Below are 9,718 nucleotides of genomic sequence, written 5' to 3'. Positions count from 1 at the left end.
CTGAGGAACTCACGCCGTCCCGTCCGTCTAACGCAGTCTGTAGATGACAGAGGCGAGAGAAGGCCAGGAGTCGGATCGATGGAACCTGCTGCTGCTTTCCACTCAGTCTGGAGGAACCAGGGAGGCCCGTCCGTTTGTTCGTTGCTTGTATCAATTGTTGTGAAAGATGTCCAAGTTGAGAGGCCGAAGTCCGGAACGTTCACGATGTTCTTCTGTCGAGAGCAGGGGTATTGGGATCTGTGGAGATTGATTTGTTGTTTTCTGATGCTTGCCCTCTGCAATTTGCCATTTGCCATATGCCCTTTTCTTTTTTCCTTTCCTTTTCTTTTCTTCTTTTCTTTTTATAATTTATTTTTAAGGGGAATTTTTCTCCTCTGTGTGTGTATGTTTTCTTTTCTTCCCTTTTCCTTTCGCTTTGACTTCGTGAAATTTTAATCTTTTTCTTTTGTTGTAATCCTGTGTTTGTTTCTTTTTTTTCGTTAAATATCATCCTAGGAGACCGAGGAAGAATTTTGGTTGCGAGCGTCCTGTGATGAGCCTTTTTAATCAGTAGAAAGAAACCATGGATAGGAATGCGTAAAGAAAACCATACTCACTGGAGGTTTCTGGTTGCTACTACATGCCGACTCAACTTCACATTGAAGGGTAGCCCATGACGGCTGGGTATGATATTGGATTGATGTCGAATATAAGAGGGTATGAGATCGAGTGTCCTGGAGAAGGCGAGGTGGGTGGATAAGAGGGTGAGCTGGTTGTGATTGTGGCTTAAGACTGCCACGTGGAAGTCGAGGTTGCCGATGTTGATGCTAGCAAGCAGTCGTATCGGTTGGAGGACTGGTAGCTACTGGAACCTCTGTCTGAGATAGCCAGTCAACCAGTAACGTCTCTTGGTGCCGTTTGAACAAGGTCGGAGTATAGATCGCTGAACTTGGTGTCGCCTGCTAATTTAGCAGATTCAAGTTTTGTTATATTAGTTGTGAAGTAAGCTTTGATTGCTATGTGCTTCAAGATGTGCTGCTAGCACCCTCCTTATCAATTGCTGGGAAGGCAGGCCCCGTGCAAAGAAGGAGACAACGAGAAAGCTGGATGATGCTTAGAGAAGCACTGCGCTTCTTTCTCTTGATGTTCTGGGGACCAGTGATCCGCCCAGGAGAGATTTTTACTCCTAGTAGTATATAGTCTAGAAAGAATTCTTTCAGGAACTCTTCTCCAATTGTAGAACAGTATTAGCTGTGTCTTCGAGAAGTTGGACAACCATTTTGAGGAACGTCGATGAGGTTTCACTTTAAAAGGTGTGAGTATTAGTCAATAGTCAGGAGGCACAGCGGCACCACTCTGAAGGGACTGACCTATTTGGCATTGATCATGTCCACGCCAGGATCGCTGAGGTTGTGGTTCGTGTCGATTGCCAGAGGAGCGACCGTGATGGAGAGAGCTGACTGCGTCAAGATGAAGTACAGGACCAGGGAACGGGATTCCCTGGAAATCATCTCTTCCAGGTTTCTTTTAGAAGATGCTGTCAGTTGGTCTAGCGCGTAGTAAAACTGCTCAGTCAGTTCAACAACGATACCACACAGATAAACGCCATCGCCCTGTGATAGGAAAGGAGCAAGGGTAGACACCTACCAACTCTGTGTGCTGTGAAACACTGGAGTTTGCGGTCTTCATTATCTGTGAAGATATCAACCTCCTCATCCTCTCTGTTGATGTAAAATCCCTTCAATGGTCAGCAAACATACCATCCAACGGGTTGTCATGAGTAGGTCATACACTTCACGAGGCCTGAAGGCCACCGAGGAGAGCCATGAACTCTGAAAGCTGAGTATAGGTAGCTCGTAGTGCCTTATCTTCTTCACCACAAGATTGTTTCTTCAAGGAAGCAATAAATATAAAAAGCCAACCTCACTGAGTGTTGGAAGAATCGCGATGTAGAGCGGGTTGAGAGGAGAGGAATGGAGTGAGGAAAGGAACGAAAAGAGGAGAGAATTGAAAATGCTTTCTCGCCTTTATATATAGCTGAGTTTTTTCTTGTGCGGCCACAATTTGTCATGAGAGATTCACCCAGGATGTGAATATCGGCAGTGCGGCAGCGACAGTATCCTTAGTGAATAATTCCTAGTGTTAATTTCTGAGCACTGGAATTGCATTTCTTTCATAGTCCTGCTGTTGTGTGAATCTCGACAAAGCCATAATGCAGCGAGGGTGAAGATGCTTTCGGCCTCAAGTCTATCGCCGTGAAGGAGAGAAACAGCGCATGATCAAGCTCCCATTTGGAATTTAGAATTTGGCATTGCATGCGCCTTGGGGTGTAGAGTGGCGGCGTTTCCGAGTCCCTCAGGTCTTCATAGGTTTGTTGGGCGGAAAACCTGACACCAGCTTTGCTTTGAGTAGATTGCCCAACAATACGAAAGTAGTGAATCCTTCCTATAGGTACCAAGGCAACACTGAATCCTGTGAATGTAGAGCAGATTGCCGTCCCGCATGATGAATTGCCACGCCGACAAAGGCCAGTGTGACAGGATCTTCTCCACTATCTCTGGAATTCCCAGCGCTGTTTGCGCTGCCGTGGGCCCTTTGTCTCCATGATCTTCTTTCGAGGTTGTGAATCTTTCCGTTTGGTTTTCGGGGACTGAACAATCATCATTCGATTTCACGCTTAATAGATCTTGGGATTCATCGAGAGCGTTCATATGGGCTATACGTCTTTATCTTCTTCCTACCGGGTACTCCCAGCCAGCATTCACCATCTGCTCGAATCATGGGTTCCAATTTTGTATGTTTTTGGAAAGCCATCTTCCGATCAAATTCCATCTTCCAGTGTGAATATCTAGATCGACCCCTCGAGTCCCCGTCTGATAGGGGATGAATACAGACAGAGCTGTTCAATTTACCACCCGTCTTTTCTAAGTGTTATATTCACCCGAAACCAGGCCATTGCCCATAGTACCATATGAGCTTTCTTGCCTCGTGGCCCAGTTTGTTCGAGCTCGGATTTCACCTGCCTAGTGCTCCTCCGGTTGTACCTGTCCCTGAAGAAGAGGAAGCAGTGAAAGAAGGTGACGCGGACACCCATCTAGAGCAACGTGAACAGCCTGTCAAACGACATATGTTTACTGTTCACGATATCAAGATCATCGCCGTCCAACGACGGACGTAATGATGTTCTTCGGAGGCAGCGTTTGAGCCCGGGTAATTAAGACGGATCAACTCCTTACCCATCAAACGGGTTGCAACATGCAAGCCAGGTAAGACAAAGTAGTCAAGGAGAGCAGCATGGCAGACACTGCATGTGTTATAGATGTAGGAAGGCTCACTGATAGGCTGTCATCTCTGTTGAATAGATAGTAAGCACCAAGGAAGTCGAATAGATTGTGGATCAACTCAAGCCAGACGCTGCTAGCACACCCTGTCGTGCTCAACCACCGTCGTAATTTCTGATGGCGAGGTATGGTCAATTCAGCAGTTATCGATCCCAGGGTTGTTTTTGCTCCCACCGTATCGAGAGGAGCTGACCGACATTGATATGTAGAGCCAAAATACAATATCTTCTCATAGGTACATTTTCTCTCATGGTATACCATGAACAAAGTGAGCCAGGCTCACAGAACTTGAACTTCGTCGCCCGACACTGACACAGTAGAGTGGGGATCACAAAAACAGAAACGCAGTATGCCCGGAGATGCCATGCTTGACTCTCTTTTGCACGCTTGCGCTTCTTGCACCTTGCTAGATCACTGGCGCCTTAGGTTTGTCTTTCTTCAGATAGATCTCTGCCTGATTTGTAGCAACATCGGTCGCTCCAGGCATAGGGCAGCAATAACCTGTGCTCCTGCCTCGCTCGCCGGGTATGCTGCGGATGGTTTGCTCGATAAAGAGCACTGTATGCCTGGCCCTATCATGAGCATCTGCTGCAGTGGAGACAGCTGAACTTGGGGCATAGACTGCATGATGTATGTATAGATGTTGCACCAGTTTCTTGTCCCAAATGCAGGCGGACCTCGCGGACAACATCATTGTAAGTTGCAGGCCCTGTATTTTGGGCTAGATTGTTGTCACTCCAAAACAAGCCCATCTAAGAAACCCACCATTTGAATCAAGCCCCCATGCGTGGAGGCATAATCCACAGCCATATGCAGCTTCCCCTGAACATCCCTCTCAAACTTTGAGAGGGAGGAGTGTATTGAGCGGATACTCCACTGGCCACCTTTTGGTATCTGTACAGGTGTAGGAATCAAGATAGAACAGCAACCCCTAATCCTCGAGACCAGCAGTCTCTGGTGCTAGCCTCACCGCAGGTCATATAGGATAAGCCAGGACTTGGCCCGTTCCGCCCTTGATGCTTTCTCAACCACAGGAGCGATCGTACTTCGCACGAACAGAAGGAAGATTATATTTAGTTGCTGATGCGTCAAGCATATTGCGTGTAGCATTGTACTTTTCTCTCAGCTAAATCGATGCATATAGTCCAGACCCTACCAGGTGAATATTATATTTGGCCCCTAGTCGGTCGGTGACAGCACGTCGCATCGACTTCATTGGTGAGAACTTGTGCTCAATATTGTATCATATAGCAACCTTGACACCGCAGAAAACATACAGTATTCGATGATGAGTGTGCTGCTATGAACACCTAAGGCAGGTCGCTCACGTCTTCGATGTGGTACGGGCATTGGCGAACCCGGTATGGTTCTAAACGGAACGCCGATACTGTTTAGCTCGATGAGGAAATTGTCTGAACATATCAATGGCCTGTATTTCTTCCAGGGATTATGTTTCCTTTCTATGGCGCAAAGAGCATCATAAGAATATCATAAAACTTCTGAATCATAGCATCTGATATGTGAAGAAGGCATCATGTGTTGACTCCAGATGTCTTTGTCTTGGAAGCAGATCTTTTAAAAGTCGGAGCACCGACAATAGGGTTTTGGAGAAGCCATAAAACGTATTACCGCTGGCTTCCCAGATTCAATATAGGTCCCGATGGACGATGATGACCCCGCCGACCACCAGGAGTAAGGGGCAGGATTCTGCGTATTGAACATTGCTTAAATGAACTAGTCCGGTTGCAGGCGCATGCTAAGTTTACCGGAGAATTCTGGGGGTAAAGAAGTCATAGAAAAGAGAAATAGAGGTTCTAAAACCCGGAAGTGATACATCTTCTGTATATATGCATCTCTGGTGATGATAACCGGTAACTGGAACGGTAGCAGGGAGAAAGAGATGATAGGATGGATATTGCGAGACTTGCGAATAATAGTTAATATAAGACAGTAATATAAGTTTACTATCCCAAAGGATTAGTGCTCATGACTGGCAGTGCTGTAGAGAAGAAAGATGGAGGAGAAGAAGGGAAGACAGAGGGAGACGGAGCCTACCTTTATAGCCAGTTTTCTACACAGATGATTGCTGGCTAATCATGCAATTGAATAGAATCATCTGTAACTTCCGGCGATTTAACGAAGAAAACTGGTAAATTCCGATGTTAATCGGGTGGCGGCTGCAGTAACGCCCTGTCTTTCCCTAAGTGTGATATCGGCACTGCATACAGCCAGAGTGAAGAGTCATGGATATGAATGGGACACAACGTCAACATTAATTTCATAGCAAACACTACGGTAGCTGAATACGAAGAGATTGCATGGCGATGATTATGTGCAATTAGACACCAACGATCTATCTTTTGAACATGGTATGATTGATAAATTACTCGTCATAGTACACCACCTGGCTTACTTTTCCAATTCACTCCGCGCCATCGCTCACCGCGACAAAGCAATGTCATCAATTCTCATAATCATCTTCACCGTCTCAGCAGCCAGCTCGATCGCGCTGGTACTCACCAGGAGCGGCTGCAGGATGTTCTCCTCAGTGATGTCGTCCTTCACGCCACCACTGCGAATGCTGACTCCTGCGTTGTGCTGGCCCTGGGCATGGCGGTGGCGCAGCTCAGTGACAACCTTGATCGAGTTCAGACCGGCATTCTCTGCCAGCGTGGTGGGAATGACTTCCATGGCATCAGCGAATGCCTTCCAGCAGATAGCCTCCGTGCCGGTCAGCTGACGAGCACGCATGGCAAGGGCGTGGGCGATCTCAATTTCAGGGGCACCACCACCAGCGATGAGGGCGCGCTTCTTCACCAGACAACGGATGACACAAAGAGCATCGTGAAGGGAACGCTCTGCCTCGTCCAGAATGAGGTTGTTGGCGCCACGGGCGACGATCGAAACGGTCTGGTTGGCGGCAGCGGCAGGGGTCTTGATACCGGTGACCTTCACATAGCGAGCACCAGACTGCTGCACTTCCTCAACCAGGTCGGCAGTACCCAGCTTGTCCTCAGTGAAAGAGTCGATGTTGGCAACAGGCTTGCAGCCCAGACTCTTGCAGAGGAACTCAACCTCATCACGCTCGATATCCTTGACGGCCAAAATCTTAAGGCGAGAAAGGAAGTGAAGGGAAAGGTCGTTGACGGCATCACGGAGGATAGACTTCTGGATCAGAAGGACATTGCACTTGGTCTTCTGGATCTTCTTGACCATGTTAAGGAGGTATTGGCGCTCTTCCTTGAGGATCTTGTCCATCTGGCGGTAGTCGTTCACGACGATCTGGTTCTCCATCTAAAGCCATTGTTAGTATTGCATTTAGGCTCAAGGGATCCTCGACCATACATCAGGCTTAGGCGGGCTGAGCTGGAACTGAATCAGACCTATCCGGGCCTTCTCAATTCTGGTAGGACCGCCGCTGCTCTTGATGACCTGCTGGTTCAGAACCAAGCCATCAACCATCTCACTGTCCTCAATCGTTCCTCCAACCTTCTTCACTATACGGATATTGCGGAGGTCGACGTTCTCGGCGGTCTTGGGATCGACGACCTTCAACACGGAATCCACGGCCATAGGACCGAGGAGGCCGGAATGCTGCGAAACAATCTTGGAGGAGAGGGAGGTGGAAGCAGCCTGAAGGAGGGTGGAGCGGTCCGTCAGGTTGATGGGGCGAGACATGTTGGTGAGGATTTCGACAGCGGCGGCAGCGGCTCTTTGGAAGGACTCCGAGATGACAGTAGGATGGATACCCTTTCCAAGCAGGCGCTCTGCAGCACCGAGCAGGCTTCCGGCAATAACGACAACGGATGTGGTACCATCACCAGCCTCAACATCCTGGGCCGCACTGAGATCGACCAGCATCCTAGCGGCGGGGTGCATGACGCTCATATCCCTCAACATGGTGTTTCCATCGTTCGTCTGCGGGGGTTAGCGGGGTGTGTGAGTCGGTATACGGAGAGGTGATCGTACGATGATTGTGTTTCCCTTGGGCGTTTGGATCTATTACTATGTTAGCCACGGTATCTCCAATTAGTAGACATGTATCCTACCATCTTGTCCATACCCCTGGGTCCCAAAGACTGCGTTGCGGTTAGCCCCTCATTTGTCATATCGATATGGAAGCAAGCGTACTGTTCTGATGGCATCGGCGACGGCTGTTTGGAATTAGTACTTGAGCCCCTGAGCACATTCCGAATAGATACATACCTCTGGCAGCCAGAATGTTGGACGTACGGACGGCCATAGGCTTCTCCTTGTCCTGCAGTCTATCAGAAAACGGCCCACACGTATTTCTCTCCGCGAAAAAGACGCACCTTGAAAGCATTGCCGCTGGGGGCCGGCTGGGAGGCTGTTGACGCCATGATGAAGATAGCTACGATATAAACACCGTAGATTGATGAAACCGGGGAAGATAAAGAAGAGTGGGTGAGGCGAGGGGATCCAGAACCTGGAGGCGGCTCTGGGAATTTCTTCGGTGTTGCGTTTTGGGCGGTGTTGCTGCTGGGCTTGGCGGCCACTAGCGTCAACAGCTCGAACCGCAACAAGCTGAGCTCACCACATCACTCTTCCATCTATCAAGCTCCATCTCACCACCACGCCCTTCATTGCCTTTGCACCTTCCATTTTATCCCCCCTTATTTACACTCTACAAACGCATTTCTGAACTGATTTGTTACTCCTTCATCTTGCCGTCTTGCCACATATCCTCCCATCACCATGCCTAGCGCCACGGGAGAGAACTGGGAGAAGTACAAGAAGAACTTCGCCGATGACGAAGAGCCAGAGAAGAAGATCACCCCTCTTACGGATGAGTAGGTGATTCCGGTGTTTTATCAGCATCAAATGCGGTTGGCTTGTGCATCCGGATGGCTAACTGGCCGCAGGGATATCCAAGTATTGAAGACCTACGGCGCCGCTCCCTACGCCACGGCATTAAAGAAGCTCGAAAAGCAGATCAAGGACAGACAAGCGAGTGTAAACGAGAAGATTGGTGTCAAGGTATCAAGGTCTGCCATATACGTCATACCGGACACGTCTGACTAGCGGCTTAGGAATCCGATACCGGTCTTGCGCCTCCACACCTTTGGGATGTTGCTGCGGACCGACAGCGCATGGCAGAGGAGCAACCGCTGCAGGTAGCCCGTTGTACAAAGATCATTTCGGATGAGAAGGACTCGGATAAGAGCAAATATGTTATCAACGTTAAGCAGATCGCCAAGTTTGTCGTCAACCTTGGGGAACGCGTGAGTCCTACGGATATCGAGGAGGGCATGAGAGTCGGGTATGACCCTGCAGTTTTGCCATGCATCTTCCCTTCTAACAGATGACAGTGTCGATCGCAACAAATATCAGATTATGCTACCTCTTCCTCCCAAGATCGACCCCAGCGTGACGATGATGACTGTCGAGGACAAGCCCGATGTGACGTACGGCGATGTCGGAGGATGTAAGGAACAAATTGAGAAGCTGCGAGAAGTCGTCGAGATGCCATTGCTATCACCAGAGCGCTTCGTGAACCTCGGTATCGACCCGCCGAAGGGTGCCCTGCTCTACGGACCTCCCGGAACTGGTAAGACACTTTGCGCTCGAGCCGTGGCCAACCGAACCGACGCTACTTTCATCCGTGTCATTGGTAGTGAGTTGGTGCAGAAGTATGTTGGTGAGGGTGCTCGGATGGTCCGTGAGCTTTTCGAGATGGCACGAACAAAGAAGGCGTGCATTATCTTCTTCGATGAAATTGATGCGGTCGGCGGTGCTCGTTTCGACGACGGAGCGGGTGGTGACAACGAAGTTCAGCGTACCATGTTGGAGTTGATTACGCAGCTGGATGGTTTCGACGCTCGTGGTAACATCAAGGTCATGTTCGCCACCAACCGACCGTCCACTCTGGACCCTGCCCTGATGCGTCCTGGTCGTATCGACCGTAAGATCGAGTTCTCGCTCCCGGATGTCGAGGGTCGTGCCAACATTCTCCGGATTCACGCCAAGAGCATGTCGGTGGAGCGGGACATTCGGTGGGAGCTGATTTCGCGCCTGTGCCCCAACGCTACGGGAGCTGAGCTCCGGAGTGTTGCGACAGAGGCGGGCATGTTTGCCATTCGGGCGCGGCGGAAGGTGGCCACGGAGAAGGACTTCCTCGCCGCGGTGGACAAGGTGATCAAGGGTAACCTGAAGTTCAACTCGACGGCGACGTACATGCAGTATAATTAGACGGTATGGGTTGGTTACATTGCATGGCTGGACGGATGTGTATGATCATACATGACATTGGTGATTCAGTCAGTCTACGATGGGATCTATAATATGATTGTGCAGTTATATATGACAGTAATGTTCTGCCGGGCACACGACATATAAGCTACTAGTACACTGCACTAGTAAGTATAAAGTGCATGGCA

The 9,718-nt window shown here is 49.3% G+C and overlaps 4 protein-coding genes across 4 annotated transcripts; 2 read left to right on the top strand and 2 right to left on the bottom strand.

Moving 5' to 3' along the window:
• On the top strand, positions 1-664 carry BO85DRAFT_209752 (uncharacterized protein). The gene has a single exon (XM_025654606.1). The coding sequence runs from the start codon at positions 79-81 to the stop codon at positions 433-435; it is 357 nt and encodes a 118-aa protein (XP_025510152.1). The 5' UTR covers positions 1-78; the 3' UTR covers positions 436-664.
• A 685-nt stretch (positions 665-1,349) lies between these two features.
• Positions 1,350-1,668, bottom strand: BO85DRAFT_493305 (uncharacterized protein; the record flags this gene model as incomplete). Its single annotated transcript, XM_025663821.1, has 2 exons — positions 1,350-1,544; positions 1,627-1,668. The coding sequence occupies 2 exons, from the start codon at positions 1,666-1,668 to the stop codon at positions 1,350-1,352; spliced, it is 237 nt and encodes a 78-aa protein (XP_025510151.1).
• A 4,005-nt stretch (positions 1,669-5,673) lies between these two features.
• On the bottom strand, positions 5,674-7,771 carry BO85DRAFT_432173 (chaperonin-containing T-complex subunit CCT4). Its single transcript, XM_025658368.1, has 7 exons — positions 7,634-7,771; positions 7,527-7,578; positions 7,452-7,474; positions 7,370-7,399; positions 7,290-7,319; positions 6,666-7,238; positions 5,674-6,614 (listed from the first exon to the last, which is right to left on the bottom strand). Exons 1-7 carry the CDS (start codon positions 7,679-7,681, stop codon positions 5,760-5,762), a joined length of 1,611 nt encoding a protein of 536 aa, XP_025510150.1. The 5' UTR covers positions 7,682-7,771; the 3' UTR covers positions 5,674-5,759.
• A 112-nt stretch (positions 7,772-7,883) lies between these two features.
• Positions 7,884-9,664, top strand: rpt1 (proteasome regulatory particle base subunit RPT1). The gene is made up of 4 exons (XM_025657404.1): positions 7,884-8,131; positions 8,204-8,318; positions 8,372-8,601; positions 8,651-9,664. Exons 1-4 carry the CDS (start codon positions 8,037-8,039, stop codon positions 9,528-9,530), a joined length of 1,320 nt encoding a protein of 439 aa, XP_025510149.1. The 5' UTR covers positions 7,884-8,036; the 3' UTR covers positions 9,531-9,664.
• Positions 9,665-9,718: the final 54 nt, after the last annotated feature.

This window comes from Aspergillus piperis (assembly GCF_003184755.1).
Source record: "Aspergillus piperis CBS 112811 unplaced genomic scaffold BO85scaffold_34, whole genome shotgun sequence".
NCBI lineage: Eukaryota > Fungi > Ascomycota > Eurotiomycetes > Eurotiales > Aspergillaceae > Aspergillus > Aspergillus piperis.
Note: the sequence above shows the minus strand (reverse complement) of the source record. Positions and strands in the feature narration are given on the sequence as shown.

Coding starts and splice junctions, on each gene's coding strand:
- BO85DRAFT_209752 (XM_025654606.1), top strand. CDS start 79: ATGGAACCTGCTGCTGCTTTCCACTCAGTCTGGAGGAACCAGGGAGGC.
- BO85DRAFT_432173 (XM_025658368.1), bottom strand. CDS start 7,681: ATGGCGTCAACAGCCTCCCAGCCGGCCCCCAGCGGCAATGCTTTCAAG. Junction 7,320..7,369: donor CCAGGGGTATGGACAAGATG/GTAGGATACATG, acceptor ACATAGTAATAG/ATCCAAACGCCCAAGGGAAA. Junction 7,239..7,289: donor CCAAGGGAAACACAATCATC/GTACGATCACCT, acceptor TAACCCCCGCAG/ACGAACGATGGAAACACCAT.
- rpt1 (XM_025657404.1), top strand. CDS start 8,037: ATGCCTAGCGCCACGGGAGAGAACTGGGAGAAGTACAAGAAGAACTTC. Junction 8,132..8,203: donor ATCACCCCTCTTACGGATGA/GTAGGTGATTCC, acceptor AACTGGCCGCAG/GGATATCCAAGTATTGAAGA. Junction 8,319..8,371: donor ACGAGAAGATTGGTGTCAAG/GTATCAAGGTCT, acceptor CTAGCGGCTTAG/GAATCCGATACCGGTCTTGC.